We start from the raw sequence: 18,225 nt of genomic DNA, 5'->3' as shown, positions 1-18,225 counted from the left end.
TTTTTTTGCATATAATATATCTATCTCCACTTTCCGCTCAAATTCGCGGTTCTGGCGCTGCTTAAGGCTGTGCGTTGTCCCGCGGGCGAGCAACCCGCTAAATATCCACCACACTTTCCTTCATGAAAAGCAAAGGGTCGCACAACAGCAAAATCCTTATGAAATTCAGAGTTTTATTTTCTTGAACAAACAAACACACCAACGCGTTTCGTTCTATCTCAGAACTTGATCACGGTGCTGCCCCCATGGTACTCCCTGTTTTCAAAAATTCATTACCTCATATTGTCATGTGATTTTGTGACTGGGGCATTGTGGTTCATGTAGTTTAACTTCGATTTTATCAATAAAACGTGCAAATAACAGAGCAAATAAATCGGTATAATCATGATCCCAAACCATGAACTATTATATCGTGCCAAAATAAATCACATGAAAATATCAGATATGAAATCACTAATGAATTAAATCATAGTTGAGGGGTCAAATTAATTTGTTTTCAAAATCAAATGTGTTCATTTGAGTTCATATCTTCAAATTTATTTTGGCACAATATAATAGTTCATGGTTTGGATCATGATTATACCGGTTTATTTGCACTGTTATTTGCACGTTTATTGATAAAATTGAAGTTAAACCACATGAACCACAATGCCCCAATCACAAAATCACATGGCAACATGAGGTAATGAATTGTTAAAAACAGGGAGTACCGTGGGGGCAGCACCGTGATCAAGTTCAAAGATAGAACGAAACGCGTTGGTGTGTTTGTTAGTTCAAGAAAATAAAACTCTGAATTTCATAAGGATTTTGCTGTTGTGTGACCCTTTGCTTTTCATGAAGGAAAGTGTGGTGGATATTTAGCGGGTTGCTCGCCCGCGGGACAACGCACAGCGGTAGGCAGCGCCAGAACCGCGAATTTGAGCGGAAAGTGGAGATTTGTTAAAAGCGGATTTCGGCGATCACCGATCGGATTGGGAAGCATTAGGTGACGGAAGCGACTGTGGGACTCCGACTGACTTCGAGGAGAGAACGCGCCCAACTACCAGAGGGGAGAAGGGAAGCGTTTTTGAATCTAAAGCCAGGTAAGCGTCTGCATGTTCGCGAGCCACGTTAATGAAAAAGATAATTTGAGTGTGAATTATAAACGGATCGGTCGGCTCGTGAATGGTGTGTGATTTTTGCAACTCTTAAAAACACCACATTAAAGGATTAAATAATCGAAGTGGATATTAATAGAGTAATAAAAAGTCACAAGTCACACCAGCAAACGGAGGTATATACAGAATATTGGAATAATACACATTTTGAAACAAACAAACAATATGGAAAATCGTGATGCAAAGAGACAAACACTACTGGAGACACCAGAATTTTTTGAAACAGTAGACACAGAAGGAGTAGATCCTAAAACAAAAAAGAAAACCGACATTAAATCCAAATTGAAAACATGGGAAAAACTATCAAAAAAGGAAATAAATAAGTGGTGGGAGGTAACCCCTTTAAAAAAGTACGTTGAAGTGCAAAGAGTGCCAAGAGGCTTGAGGATCCAATTAATGCTGAGTCATCAAGATTCAAGCAACAATCTCTTACAGGAATGGGGGGAGTTCCTCCTCAATTCATCCTTGGGTTTAATGAATATTTTGATTAAACATATTGAAATAGCTTTGTTGAAAATAAAAACACAGGTTTCTGAAATTGAGAAGGAATTATCAACCTTGGACCTAACCCCAGATATGAAAAAATAAAAAATGGAAATAGAAAAACAACTAGAGGCACATGAAGAATCAGTACAGAATCGCAAACGCACTAAATTCCAACGCGATAAAATAGATTATAGCGAAGGAAGAATTTTCACGTATGCTAAAAAATTTGATTATATGAAACAACATCAATATTCTGAAACCAATACAAGTACCTCAGATAGTATGTCCTCATTAGCATCAAACGATTTGAGTGATGGAGAAAATAGACCAAAACAGCCGTTTTTTAGGGGACATGCGGCTGGTCATCCAACAGCACCAATGGGAGCAAGCAAGGGGATTTCAGCCGCAAAACCAAAGCAATCGAGGGAGCGGAAGGGCAAAAACAAGATCCAAAAGACAAGGAGAGGAAGACAAGGCGAGCGGCGAGGAAAGAGTGGTGACAATAACCCGCAGTATGAGGATGAAAAAGATGTTCTAGAAGAAACACAGGAACTGACAGTCATCAACGTGTCATGTCGACAAATAACAGACTCAGAAAAGTCGTTACTAAAGAAAGGCTTACATTTCTGCCCGAGCATTCACATGGACATAGCGCAAACAAGAATAGATTTGTATAAATATGTCCGCAAGTTCAAATTGAAAAAAATCTTTAAAGAAAAAGAAAATGAAATGAGAAACCACAATTATAAAAAAACACAAACAGCAAGCACTTCAAGTTCAACTTTATTGGTCAATGATTCTGAAAGTTTTATGACACTGTTGAATTTGCTTGTTGAGAACGAAATAGAACATATAACCTTGGATGAGGCAAGCACTCAAAAAGGAGCAGGTTTAAGTCAGAAAAAACTGAGATCACGATTTTATCTGCAAATACCACCGGGTAATAAAATTGATATTTTTCACGATGCAGTGATCCACAACATCTATAAATTGAAGAAACAACATTATGTGGACAACCTAAAACCGGAAGAACGAAAAGCTCTCACATCTTTGTGTCAAGATGGCACCATTGAAATAAAAATGACCGACAAAGGTGCAAATGTGGAAATTTGGGACAAATTGGAATATGAAAAAGTAGCGCATGAACAGATCGAAGATGCAGAATACTACAAAAAATTATCATCTGATCCTACAACTGCAATGAAATTGGAATTACCGTAGATAAAAAATGTAAGGAATGGTTACATTTAGGATTGATAGACCAGGATGAGTTAAGATATTTGACAGTGGAACAACCAGTGACGGCAACTATGTACCTTTTGCCAAAAGTACATTAAAATCGAACCAGACCCCAGGGACGCCCAATCGTCTCCGCCAAAGGATCTTTGTTTGAGCCCATAGCAAATTATTTTGATTTTTTCCTTCGGCCTTATGTTTAAGACTAACATCATTCATTAAAGACACAACGGAGATGCTGAAACAACTAAATGGCATCCCATGGATGTCTACCTACAAATTAATAACAATGGATGTCATCTAGTTGTATACGAACATTGACCATGAAATAGGGATTACAGCTTGCAATCTTTTCTTGCAGGAACAAAATATTCAGTACACAAGACATAATCAATTGTTAGAAGAGATGATGAGGATTTGTTTGACCCAAAAAAAAATCTTTCAGAGAAGAGATCTTTGCCCAAATAAAAGGAACTGCAATGGGTTTTTCTTTTAGCCCCAGTTTTGCCTGTCTCACCATGGGATGGTGGGAGCAGAAAATGGCCTGGCAAGCAGAAAATTATGTCCATGTAAATAAAACAATTCTTTGGTTGTGTTTCATTGACGACCTCCTTTTGATATGGGATGGAACAGAAAATGATTTTAGGAATTATTTTGAAATCCTGAACAATACATCTACCAATCTGAAATTCACATATGAAATGAATGACAAAGTAGTATTTCTGGACACTAAAATCTACATAAAAGCCAACCAGATTCACACCACTGTACATAGAAAACAACAGCAACAAATTCAACTTTACATGCCAGCAGTTTTCATCAACAATGTTTATTTGAAACTATCCCCTATGGAGAATTTTTAAGTGCGAAGATTATGCTCGGAAGAATCCCAATGGGAAAAACCAAGTGCAACAATGGCAAAAAGATTTGTGAGAAAGGGATATGCAAAAAAACATATAAAAAAAGGATGGGAAAAAGCAAAACAAAAAAACAGAATGGATCTATTGTAGTCTACTGAGAATGAGGTCACAAAATGTGAACAAGAACCAATCAGATTCATAACAACCCTGTCGAAAGAGTCTCCACAAATCAAAAGTATTTTAAAGAAAAATTGGAAGATTCTCAAACTAGACACTACCATTGAACCAATAGTGGGAAATGCCCCACAAATACCATACCGAAGAGCTCCAAATGTAAAAGATCGTTTGACTCACAGTCATTTCAATAAGGAGAAAAAGAAATCATGGTTACAAAGCACCAGTTTAAAAAAATGTTATAACGGCAAGGTATGTCAAATAGCCAAAAATGTGCAGAATGTGATTATGGCAAATGGAAAAACTTGGGATATTAAAGAACTTATAACTTGTAAAACTCAATATGCAATATATGTCATCGAGTGCCCATGTCATCTAAAATACGTGGGTAGCACAAAATGTGAATTAAAGAAAAGGATCCTGGAACATGTAAGGGCAACCGTACATCAGGACAGAAGCAACGCCATGGCCAAGCACATGGAAAGCCACCATGACAGCAATTGGAAAAGTTTATCTTTCTATGGAATTGACACAGTGAGAAAGTCAACACGGGGAGGTGATAGAGTAAGATCATTGCGAATGAAAGAATCAAGACACATTATAAATCTACGTACAATGAATCACATGGACTGAATCAAAGTGAGGAGATGTACATACATTTGTAAAAAGTGTAAATTGATTTTTGATACTGAACTATAATTGATATCAGGGTGTAACAGCAAAACCATTCTTCTTTGTCATTACAGATTTTCGTAAGGTTTTAATGCAATGTATATTCGAAATCCCAAAACATTATAAGTTATTAATCTATAATTTCAGGAAAAGGGAAACAAGAGGTTCTAATTCAAGTCAAATGCAACATGATTGATATGACAATTTGGAAATAACCATGAAAATGTTTGAATGGATTTTGCCAATTAAGGTATAAAGACAAAATTGTAAGGCCACCGGAGGCGATAATAGTTTGAAGCTATGAACTCATATGAACACATTTGATTTTGAAAACAAATTAATTTGACCTCTCAACTATGATTTAATTCATTAGTGATTTCATATCTGATATTTTCACGTGATTTATTTTGGCACGATATAATAGTTCATGGTTTGGGATCATGATTATACCGGTTTATTTGCACTGTTATATGCACGTTTTATTGATAAAATTGAAGTTAAACTACATGAACTACAATGCCCCAGTCACAAAATCACATGACAACATGAGGTAATGAATTGTTAAAAACAGGGAGTACCGTGATCAAGTTCTAAGATAGAACGAAACGCGTTGGTTTGTTCAAGAAAATAAAACTCTGAATTTCATAAGGATTTTGCTGTTGTGCGACCCTTTGCCCTTCATGAAGGAAAGTGTGGTGGATATATATATATATATATATATATATATATATATATATATATATATATATATATATATATATATATATATATATATATATATATATATATATATATATGTATGTAATGACTGTGGATCTATCAGGGATGAAGCACGGCTAGTCAAGATGTATTACCTACATTTACAGAACTGTTGGGCCGCCCCTCCCAGTCATCAAGGAGGAAACCTAGTGCACACCTCAGGGACAGTTTGGAGCAGGTAGGAGGACAGATCACCCACACAACGTAAGGGATAAAACGCAGCGCCAGATACAGGGTGACAGATATTTAAGGAAAGTTGCATGTTACAGCAGGGCAACATGCTACAACACAAACATTCTGGGTGCTGTCTAGGCCAAACACCCATTTGCTGCTCAGTGCCGTCACCTAAATGCTTTAAAAATGTCTTCATCAGTGCAGAAACATGTTATGGGCATCTGTATCTCAATGACAAGTCAACAGAAGGAGCCTGCAGAAAATAACAGCAAAGGGGCTGAGCCCAGAGAGTCAGTCCAGAAGTCTTGTTCTACAATAATGTGAAGAGCAATGAGAGAGGTTCTGACACCCCAGGGCAGTGCCCAAAAACAAGCGAAGATTCCTGTGGCATGACCCAGGCCCTCAGATGTCAATCAGAGAGCTTTACAGAGATCAATAAACCATACATTAAAATACCTCAGTAAAGAGGGGTATCTACATAATTACTAACTTCAGCATAGTAGAGATGGAGGATACGTATCAATTTAATATAGAAAAAATATACATTGGGTGACGTGGAAGACACAAAATCAGTAAAACCCACGCAAAGAGAGCGAAAGTCTGAGTGGCAACGTCTGAAGACAAGACTTTAGATAGGGACATACGAGACAGAAGTCATGGCAGCTTTTTTTTATTATATGACACTCAGGGAAGCTAAGAGGTGGAAATTTGTGTTACAAATTGATAAGAACAAATACCAAATATGTGCCCACTCCTCTCAAGCAGGGGCGTATCACAGGCCCCCGCAGCACCCGCGGTGCGGGGGGGGGGGCGCCGGGTCCCCCTGACTGAGAGCTCCGGGGACGCCCTTCCATTGCACATATTTCCACAAAAATTTCCGGTCGCACACTCATGCTATACCTGCACATGTTACTTCACAGGTTTGTCCTCTTCTGAAAGGGGCCGAACCTGCCGCCCCTTCCAATTATTAGCACCGAGAGGCACCAGGTACTACATAAAAATTAGAATAAGCAGTGTATTAGGAACTCTCACGACACCGCTTGCCTTAACTTAGCAAACCAAGCTACTTCCGAAGGGGGCTTGCATTCCATTAGAGACAATAAAATTGATTTACAAAATAATGAGATTACTAAACATTACCTCAGGCCAGAGGCGTAACTAGAACCAGATTTTGGGAGGGGGAGGTTGCTACTGAAAATTTCGGGGGGGGGGGGGGGGGGGTTGGAGGTGTGACTCTTCCAGCAAAATGCAGAGTGTAGATGCAGGGGCATAAGAAGGGGTGAAAAACAACAAAGCCTCGTTAACAAGTAAATGGTCTTTGAAAGACCTGTGAAGTACTCTGGTGCAGCGAGTTTAGTTTCTCTGGGGTCTCTAGACATGTTCTCACTTCCTCTTTATGCATTTATTTTAAGATGTCATTTTAATGGGACTGGAAAAACAAATGCTTCGGATCTGATATCTGCCAATGCTGTCTGACTTGCCTCACCCAAATAGACTTTAGCATCACACGTCCTGGACTTTCATTGTAATAAACTCGTAAATTTTCGTAATTGTAGTACTTTATTTGTTTCAATCAAACCAATTGCGTTTGACAACTGGATTGAAATATAGTGTCCCTAATGGTTTTCAAGATATTGTATTCCCTTTAGTGTATTTTTACTGTGTTTTATATAGTGTGCTTGCTTGCCATCTGTCATGCCAGCCAATTTGAGCACTTCCAGGCGCTGGAAAAAGGAAGAAAAGGCGTGAGCCAATAAAAGTAAAGAGAGCAAACACTATTGGTTTGGTGTGGACGTAAAGATTAGGGCAGTGTAGGAGACAGGGACAGGTTAAAGTTTCAAAATAGAGATGAGCAGAGTGAGAGAATGTGGTAGGTGAACAAAGTAAAGATGGGTAGACTGGGTGAATACTGGTGAAGTGTTCTTAATGCACCTTTAACACCTTCCTAAGTCATTGCCAATATTATGTGATAGCAGTAGCACTCTCCCCGATATATTTGCATCCCATACGTTGACGCTGGAACTGCACCCGGAAACATCATGACTCTCGCCTCCTGGCTGTCAACATTAATGACCCAACATAGTTCAAGGGCCTGATAAGAAAATGATATGCCACCACCACCACATATTTTATTATCCTGGGGGATCGAGAGTAGGTACACATGCAGGGGAGAGGAGTTGGCCTAACGGCTAGGGTGGGCAACCTCGAACCTGGGGAACTGGGTTCGAGTCTCGGCAATCATACTGAACATCCTGTGATTCTGGGCAAATCACTTAATCGCCCTGTGCCTAAAAAAATGAATGTATGTCCTCATGTAATACAACTGGTGCTACGTAAAGCTCTCTGATACCCGATTCAGGTCAAGTTCGTCCTATATAAAACTCTGTAAAATAAATAAAATTAAAATAAACAAAAAAATATATATCTTTATTCCTACATCTTAGAGCCTTCCTCCTAGTCATTTACTTTGACTCAGTCCGTAACCTGGAAGTAGGTGTGGTCATGACATAAACCCACCCCTTAAGTAGTTAAAGTCATGGCCAAGCCCACCCTTCCTGATTTTGTTCCTCTCATGACTTAGACCAGGAGGTTTGGAACGAGATCCCTGAAGGACATACTGTCTACGAGTGATGGTCATGATCTTGCCTTAATGAGCTTGCCTTGCTGGGCTTTGGTGACATATGACTGTGCAAGGAGGGAGCACCACTCCCAAACAGAAGGTATGTGGTAGCCCTTCTGGTTGTGGGCCCATTCAAGACCCTCCCTGCTGCTCTGCGGTTGGTGGAGTGCAGCTGTGGCATACCTTCCTTGAGCAAACCGAGTTCTTTGAGGATGGATCCTATCTGACTCCTCTATGTACTGATCGCTGTACGCAGTATGACAGGTATGATTTATGGGTTTCTACATTTCCTGATTTGAGCACACAATACACATGCATGCGAGGGATTGCTGTCTCAATGCAGGGTATGGATGCTGAATGAAATTAGTCCATTCTCATTTCCCTACATTCGTTTTCTTTCAACACCCTTCTAAGTGTATTTAAAGGAGCGCTGGATGTAGGTGAGCCATCTTTTAGACTAAAAGGGTTATACCTCCTTGATTACTAACATTTAGCGATTCCTTTCCTGATTTTCCTCGCCTGTGATTTGCCGGTATAGGGAAACAGTATAAGAAATCCAGGCATTTAGAATCGTCCTCTGATAATTCAAGATCTAGGTCTAGGTCTCCGATTCAAAAGAAATCCAGGAGAGCATCCGACACTGAAGATACTACTTTTGCGAGGAGAGTTAAGAAAATTCTTCTGCAGACTTAGTGGGTATCCAAGAAGGCCCTAAGACTCCAAACAAAAGATGTGTGGATTTCTCTTCTTCTGGAAGTGATGATGATGTTGAGGAGGGGAAGTTATCTAAGTGTTCTGATCCAAATGTCAAATACACCTATAAGGACATTTTGCCTGAAATCCTTTTCAGATTATGATCTAAGATTGCCTTCCTGGGATGTAGTGCAAAGAAATGGAGGGATCCAGACAAATTCATTATGCGTCGCTTCATGTCTGAGCTTTATCCGCTGGAGGGTGTTGACAAGAAGTTTCCTTAATCTGCGTGAGTAGATTTATTGGTTAACAGTCTAGTGCACTTCGATGGCCAAGGAAAATATAATTAAGGACTCTTCTTATAAAGACTGATTCCATGCTAAAGAAGGATTAAGCAGGGGCCAATTTTGCTGTGCAGGCTGGTATTTATAGAATATATCCGAATCAATCTATGCTTTTGGATTTCAAACAAATTTCCAAAGCTGTTCAGAGGGAGAAGAATGTTCTGCTCTTATTGAGCCTGGAGAAACAAACTGAATATTTATCCGACATCTCTTTGGATGTTGTGCGAGCAGAACCTTTATCAGAAAGCGCAACAATTACTGTGAGAAGAAATGTTTTATAAGAGACTGGCACACTAATTACACACAGCAAAATGCAGCCCTGCGAATACCGTTTTGGGGGTTAAATTGTTTGGTCCTGAATTTGAAGAGAAGCTTCATCGAATCTTCAAAGAGAAAAATTCTCAAGCCCATGAGCTTTCAGACAGTTCACTAACGATTCCCGTCCGCATCTAGCTACCAGAACAGTGGCATAATACAGGCCCCTGTGGTGCAGGGGTCCCGGACGGCAGGTGGCCCCCTCAGCACAGTACTCAGACCAGAGAGCTCTGGAATAAATCCGGAGCAGGGGCCCCCTCAATATATCTCGCACGGGGGTCCCCTCAACTTTCGCTACGCCACTGCTCTCAACAGTGCTTAATTTGTAAAAAAAAGAAGTGCAGGTGCTAAAACTTTTGCCAAGGAGGCCACCGCTCACGTCTTCCTCCGGTGAGCCCCACTTTCAACACTCTCACTGCCTCAGTCTCTATCATCTAACCTTGATCTGTTGTCTGTCCCTGTAATGGCTGGATTTTCTGTTTAGATGGGATCAGCCCCCAGGGGCCCCTGTGACCCAGCCAAAACGTACTCAACCTCCCTTCTTAGATCGTATTCACAATAAGTAGATATACAGATAAATATACAAGTTGCACCTAAGAATGGGGAATAACTATATACATATACAGACTTTCTACAATATCTTATTCACATCAGTTGGCCTCGCGGTCACCCCGACCCAGACCGTTCTACCCTAGGGCAGATCTGACACACAATCTGGTGCGTCTACACACGGGCCTGCAGAACCCAATGCTCCCTTTTCCAAACCGTTCGCGATCCTGCGAAACATACACACTAGTTCAACCACCTAGTGTCCTCATTAGCGCAAGCCACAATCCTGTGGGTATAAACACTGGTTTGACCCCCCCAGTGCTCTCATTAACGCCGCGTGTCAAACGACGACCACATTCCTATGAACACCTATACATATATATATATATTGGGATATTATCTCAGCTGTCTACTCGGGATGAAACTACAATAATAACTTTGATTGTGGGTCCAGATTGTATAGTGTACTCGTTGCTTTTGACATCAGAGGTTCACTCACTCCCTATTTGTGTGATCACCACTTACCTGATTGGGATTACTCGTCCATTCATGCGCCTAGCTTTCACCTAGGAGTATCGTTTACCAAGATTGAACATAAGCACCAGGCACACGGTAATTCTATATGAATTAGGGCATTTATTAACCATAAACGTAAATCACATTACTATGCAGCATTACATTTACACAAGAAATAAAAGAGAAAGATTAGAGTGCACGCACTATAAGGATTGGTCGGACTTCACCTGGTTAACGGGAAATCGGGACTCGGCAGTCATCTAGGCTCCTGTCTCGTCTCTGGGTCCTGGCTCGCCTTGCAGTCACCCTCAGCCGTCCCAAGTGCACGTCTGCACCGATAGGCTCAACCTCGTCTGCTCTCCCTCAGGACCTTGGAACCTTGCTGTTTATTAACTACCGTCTCTCTCTCTCTGTATTTAGTGCGCTCCGCGCCACTTCTCGTTCAGTCTATCTCAGAGAGTTTCGGTCTTAAATCTTTCTCCGATTTCAAAGATGGCGGCTCGTCCACCATGAAAGTGAATAATGGCAGAGATGCTAACGGCTAGATGCCGCCTACGGACTGACTCCTCGACTCCCCTCTGCTTGACTGACTGACTCCGCCTCTGTACTTCACAAATATAGAATGCTGTTTCCTCATGGAAAGTTCCATCCATCAGCCCTCCGCTTACCAGGTCTCTGCATCACCTCGCATCAAGGACACACACCAGCCGGCCGGCCTTTTGTTGTGTCTTCTACACAGAGAATAATACAGCCTACCGATAAGGGCTGGCCCAGACCGGTTCTCTCCAAGTGGAAAACAGCCTTAACTATAAACTTCGCCTTTGCCCTGAAAAGCCTCCCTGCTTCCATCAAGATGGAGTCTCTCTAGCTTTAGGCCTGAAAGGGGTGAAATGCTCCTTAGCTCTGTCAGAATACCTACATAAACCATACCAATGTGTCTAATATGTCAAAGCCAATAGGCAATAGACAGGTTAAAGTCAAGAATAAAGGCATATTAAGCAGCTATCCTCTTCTAGGTCTGGAAAAAGGGCTTAAAAGGGCCCACACAGGCTAAGAATACCTATACTAGATGCGAGCAAGAATAATGATCTATTATCACTGCTAAATAAAGCCAAAAACCCTGCCATTACAGTCCCCTAAGTCTTTGCTCTAAGAGTCTATCCTCTTCCCTCTCTAATTGTTTTCTATAATCTTTGTCACACCCTGTATTTCTGATTTGCCCCCTATTCATTTTAGCCCTGCCCTTTTTACTCTCTTCACTTTTATCCATACTCTGCTCTCTCTCCCCTCGATCCTGGCTCTTTACTATCACTCTCTAGCAGTGATTAGCTGTGTCTCCATTTTATCATTTGTCTGCTTTTTTTCCTCTGACTTGTCCTCCACACCCGTTCATTCTATCCTCTCTCTTCTTAATGTTTACTTCTTCCCATCATGGCTGCTTTCTCTTTGCCTCTGATTTGCTCTCCTCCTTTTCTTCCACTTTGCTCGGTTATATCTCTCTCCTCTCGTGTTGTTTCTTCTCTTTACTCTTGCTGTCTCTCATCTCTAACACTGCTGCTGCCTGTGACCATTGTCTTCAGCCTGTACATGTCCCTGCTATTTTGAACTCTGCGTTTTCCTGTTGTCATTCGCGAAGAAGCAGAAGATGACGTGTTTTACTGTCTTACTTACACCGAGTGCAAAAACAAAATGTACACCAAATGAAAATGCTTTTTGCATATATTAATCAGTGTGGTATGACTGGGTTTATTGCGGAACACAGCAGGTCATGTCACTGCTAGTGCTGCCTATAATGTGTAGGTTCAGGGATGGCGATGGCATAGACATCCACTGCTCAGCTTGCTGTGACCCTGCCTGCAACAGCACAGGCATTGTCTCCAGCAGTAATGCTGCCATTGCCGTTAAGTATGGCTGTGGTGCTTACTGGACTCACTCACGCTCAGCAATTACCATGCTGGGGTGCAGCGCACAGATTCTACAGGTGACGCCATGGCGCACAAAAGTTGTGTTGGGCCACAGACGTATCGAGCACATTGAGGATAGCAGCAATGCAGGGCTGCCGGATATGCAACTCTGGCTACGCAACAAGTGGAAAGTCCACGCTTACTTTCATTTATTCTTCCTCAAGAGCCCTCACTCCCAAGTTCCAAATGTGCTTTTGCAGCTTCCTTGCCTCAACTCCGTCATGAGCCAGCCCCCAGCTACAATTATCCAATGGGAGGTTTAGGCTCAGGCAGTGGCAGGGTGCAGCAGACTAGCGGAATAGAATGCAAGCCAAAGTTTGTCGATGACTTCTTGGATTTGTGATCAGCATGATGACATCATCACTAACGTGGTGATACACAATCATGCCTGCCTGAACAGGCGTATGCCGGCCTGCCTATGAATATTTACCAGCCAGTCAGCATGCAATGTATGTTATTTGAATTTGAACAATTAATATTGAGACCACCACCTGCAGGTTCAGAAATTGTAGCCCCGGCCCTGTGAAAGAAATGCAGGTGTTGAGCACCTGAAAGCACCTGCTCAAATTAAGCACTGACTCTCAAATTTAAAGTGTTCACTTTCTCCTTTCTTGGAGGTTGAATGGCCACACTATACAAAATTCGGGAATCATTTACCGTTTTATTTTTCATCACAACTATTTTTCAACTTCAAAAGTTGAACGTTAATATTTTGCAGCCACAACCTTTCTTCCTTCTTGCACAAATCAACTGGACAAAAGCAGACATCTTGTTACTTTATGTGGATAACAAAAAATGCAGATGTGTAAAGGTAAGCGGCCCAGCACATACACAGGTGAGCACACACAAAGCCATCTTTTAATACGACCAAAAATCTATGGGTGCGATGACCTAGACTCTGAAACACCATTAAAGTGCGTGTGGATCTAAACTCAACCACAAGTCGCTCATGAAACCTTGGACGACTCAACTGTTCGGACAGGTAGCTGAACTCAACACAAAGGAGGGTCCAAAGGGAAGAATTTCTGACACAGTTCTCATACCTGTCCGTTTAGATTCCAACTTTCCCTAATTAGCAAGCTGAATTTTCATTCATTTAAGCACTTTCAAGCAAATGAAAGGCTGAAAGCACTTTATACAGATAGTGGAACTAAAATATTCCCACACCTTTGGGTCAGAACAGGTGGGGCATTACCTCTGTTGAAACTGTAGCTCAGAACACTCTGCAGGTCAACCCCACCTGCTCAGTGTCCACCTAGCTGGCTAGTGCTCTGAAGTGACCAATAGGTGCTCTTCAAGACACCAAACAAATGAAGGGACAATCAAATGAGAAGAACAAGCCACTGCCAGCAGCAAACGCAAACAGGCAACCAATAATGTGGCTTTGTTTGAAGTGTTATGGGCGGGGTTTGAGATTTATTTTGACAATTATGACGTATGCATTGCAGTTACGAAGGACCGATATTATTACTGATCAACATACTTATACATGCTCGCAGGTACTAAAAAAACAAGGCATATTAATAAATCAACTGCAATATAATTACATTAACATTATTTAGGTTAAAATAAAAAAAATGGCAACCTCAAAGACTTATTCATGCTACTATCATCATTCAGAAAAATGGCAACCTGTTTAAAGACACATTAAATACAGTGACATTTCTTTCCGCCAGCAGAGGGCACACATTGAATAAATTACAAGACTTTTCAAATAGTTTCAAAATGATAACCACTACTTACATCTTAATTTGTCCAGTATTTTCCCACCACACATGGTTGCTAACATAGACTTTACTGAAAAAACTGTCAACTTCCCATGGCCTTCACTGTAAAAGAAAAGAAAAGAACAGAACATTACTCGCATCACTGCCATCTCAAAATTCACAACACAATACCCTAAACCATGTATCCGGATAAAGGCTTAGGGCCTCAGCAGGTGGATTCGCAAACACCACAGACTGCTAGGAGTGTCTAATCGAAACCAAAGGGTTTTCAACTGGCGAAAAATTAGTTCTTTATGGTAAAGCATCAGGCGAAAAACATTTAACGTATTCCCTTCGACTACAAATTATTTTTACTTGCACTCCCTTTCAATACCTAGAGCTGGGGGAGAGATTCCTTCTCTTTAAGCCTTAAAGGACACTCACTGCGGTGTTTTGTAGAGCTCATTTATGTAGGCTTCATGGGTGGGTTGGGCTGAGGGAGCTTGTCTACAAAGCCATTACTTTGAGGACTTTAAAAAAAAATCGGGGCCTCCTTCAAATATCACCTTATTTTACATTCGTCTTCTGTCCCCACTAAAATTCTGACTGTGGGTCTGTAGGAAATGTAATTTGCGATTTTTGTGAATCAGGATTTGGGATTTAGGACAGCAATTTAAACTGGCACGTGACATTTTTTTGATTCTAGCCCAATACGTCCGTTAATAATTTTGTCCTAGATGGATATTCCCAAAAAATTGATTGCCTCCTTTTCAAAGGGTCAGCAAAATTATCACCACCGTTAAGATTCAAAGCCAAGCTGCAAACATATCTGAAAAAAGCCTTTTGCTTTCATGGAGTTAAAATCTTTTCGGGCTGAGTCACTCAGAATGCTAATTCATCGGAGGCTGAAGATAATTTACCAATCAAATTCAATTTCCTTGAAGATAATTTCCCAATCAAATTCAATTTCCTAGAAGATGGCAGAGAAGTAGGAGTCGTTTGTCGAGGTCTGACCAGCTGAGCATCGTAGCTACAAACTGTAGTCCCGCTGCCCCAACCTGTAGGCCCGCTGCCCCAACCTGTAGTCCCGCTGGCCCAACCTGTAGTCCCGCTGCCCCAACCTGTGGTCCCGCTGCCCCAACCTGTGGTCCCGCTAGCCCAACCTGTGGTCCCGCTGGCCCAACCTGTGGTCCCGCTGCCCCAACCTGTGGTCCCGCTGCCCCAACTTGTGGTCCCGCTGCCTCTCTCGAACCATTGGGTATGGCTCAGATGTGTAATGAAGCAAGTGCAGGAGGAGTCACCTCTGGTGCACCAATCAGTGCTGTAAGTCTCATCTTGGCTGGAGGGGAGCCTGTGATCAAAGGCGGGGTAAGAGCAGTCCGCTATGCTAGTGGTGCGAGCTGGCTCCTCCTGCACTCGCTTCAATCAATCAATGCTGGCACCTGGACACCGCTCATCGGTGCGACATTCTGGGTGCAGAATGAGGTATGCCCCCATCACCCTATTTTGTTCATTACTTATCTGAGCCTCACCCAATGGCCCGAGAGAGGCAATGGGACCACAGGTTGGGGCAGCGGTGCCCAGCTGGTGCAGACCTCGGCAAAGCACTCCTACTTCTTGGCTATCTTGATGGGCCTTCACTTTGTCTAAACAGATGGTCGCCTCGCTTGAGGAACGAGGGTACATTGCTAGGATCTTTGGTCGTTCTGGAGAAGGATTTACTGCATCTGTTTAATGGGTCAATGCATTTGCCTTATGTAGATTACTAAGACAATCGATTATGTGATAATGGAAACAAAAAAAGCAGGGACCTGCAAGCATGCCATTGCATACATCTCATAGACTTCTGGTACCCAGGGTTTATGTGAGCTTTCCAGATAGTCACTTGGTGTTCAGCTCCTTAAAGCCGATGCCTCCGTGTACAGAAGCTTCCTTGATGGCCAGCAGTTCCAGCTTGTATACTGTGTATTGCTACTTGGTTCCAGTCAGGGTACGAGATTAGCATGCAGTAGAAGGCCAAGTGGCTCTGGTTAGATAGAAAAAAATAGGGGAAAAACCTGAAACCTTCAGCCTGAGACCACCTCAACCAATCTAAAATCCTTTCATAAACACAATGCCAGTGCGTCTACAAACATCATGTCAGAGGGTCCCGAGCAAGTTAAGAGGAAATCCATGAAAAAGTAGTGTTGTGCCGAAAGCACACAGCATTTTAAATCTTCCTTTAAGCCACACCCCTGATGTAGATTTAATTTCAAGTCCAACAAGTCCTCTTTCTTCACTGCAACATAAGATGCCTCGTTGTTCTTCTGCACTCCTTGCTTTCAAGGTTAGGTCAGCCTCTGAGGGACTTTCGATATTAGTCTGACCTGTCAAGCTTGGCTACCTACTGGCTCTACCTCCACCCGATTCCATTCCCATCCCTGTAGCAGCTTCTACATTTCAAAAACCTTCACTCCAACTGCTTATCCATTTGATGGAGGTCTGCTCTCCCTACTCACCCACAGTAGGGTGCCTAGGGAGAAATAGCTAAGAATCATGCAGCACAGAGGGTGCACTCTTTCTGCTGATGGTGCTACCTAGTTTGAATTCGTATGCGTTGCGCCACCACTAATCGCAGCAATAGCTCGTCCAAAGGCACTCGCTCTGCCACACTGGCAAATCAAATCTATCAAGGACAAACAGCCAGCTGAACCACTTCATCTGGCATTGAAGTCTGAAAAACAGCGTGCAAACCAGAATTCGAGAAAGCCTAGATAACAATTCATTTTAAAATCAGAGATCTGGACAAACAGCTCACCAGCCAGTGCACTGCCGGCACAATTTCAGCTCCAGGGTCCTACTTTTTCATAAAAAACAAAAATACAAAATGTTTTCTATAATGTAAATAGGACTTCCATCTGCTAGCCAATCAAGGACTCCATCCCTGTGAAAGAGCACAATTCCGTAGTTTCATCTTGGACCGAGGCCTAACTGACATAATCAGACTAGAAAAAAAGGGGTGCAACTCAACATAGGACCTGCTCCTACCATATGTGTGGAGATAGAACCACATATATCACTCGACAGAGACGCCCTCCTTAGAGTGTCACCACAGTGGATCTGGTTTTCAAGTCAAGTCATTATACTTTTATTCGACACATGTATCATAAAAAGTACAAACATGAAATACATACATAATTATAAAAACAGTTCATTACATACATAATTACAAAACAGTTCATTATTTTTAAAAAAGACATCTAAAAGTTATGCGGAAAAATTGACTTGATGGGCATTTTTTAAAATCTTAGTCCTAATGATCCAGGCACATGATAAGAACTTTGCAACCCCACAAATAGTAACCATCGAAGAGGTATCGGAGATAAGAATACGCAAAGCTGATTTGTAATCTCTAACCCCAAGGATCTTTAGTACTGGTTTTAGCCATTTCTTCCTAGGTAAGATATATGCCTTACAGGCAAAGAAAAAGTGGCCCAATGATTCCTCGGGGTTTGTACACCCTGGACACATTGTATCTTCTTCCCTCCTGTTGTTCCATCTAGAAGTAAAAGTTTTGAGGGGCAGTGTTCCATGTCTAAGTTTAAGGTATAAAGTCCTTTCCCGAGGAACCTGAATAAAGTCCAAAAACAGTTCCAGTTTTAGGGTGCATTTATGGGTCAAAAAGGTCTCAGTCAGATGACCCCAGTGTGGGTTCTGTAGCGCATTGGTCTCTATCCAGTCCCAATATAATTTTTTCACCACTTGTTTTGGTGGAGGTGATTGGGATACCCAAGCATCGCTTAAACCCACACTTGCTACAAGCTTTTTTAGTTCATTTAGCCATCTGATTTTGCCTGAGGTGTTTGATTTTAGTAATTCATCTAGCACGAGGGCATAATTTGCTAGTTCTGGGGTCCTCCTCAAGCGAACCCAATATAAGAGGGGACGGAGTTGGAGGATATCCCGAATAGACTTTCTTCCCAGGTCTAAGAATAAAGGTTTGAGTGGGGTAGAGGATGGG

General features: G+C 41.8%; 1 protein-coding gene across 4 annotated transcripts in view; it reads right to left on the bottom strand.

Annotated features, from left to right (window-relative positions):
* DTNB (dystrobrevin beta) overlaps nt 1-18,225 on the bottom strand; it is a 1,293,049-nt gene that overhangs the window by 948,759 nt on the left and 326,065 nt on the right. For all 4 annotated transcript variants that reach the window (XM_086928107.1, XM_086928108.1, XM_086928109.1 and 1 more), the window contains exon 6: nt 14,263-14,348. In XM_086928107.1, the coding sequence (XP_086784233.1) occupies nt 14,263-14,348 (86 nt within the window). The remainder of the gene's footprint in view (nt 1-14,262; nt 14,349-18,225) is intronic.

Source organism: Lissotriton vulgaris, chromosome 6 (assembly GCF_964263255.1).
Source record: "Lissotriton vulgaris chromosome 6, aLisVul1.2, whole genome shotgun sequence".
NCBI lineage: Eukaryota > Metazoa > Chordata > Amphibia > Caudata > Salamandridae > Lissotriton > Lissotriton vulgaris.
This window is presented reverse-complemented; position numbering and strand designations above follow the sequence as displayed.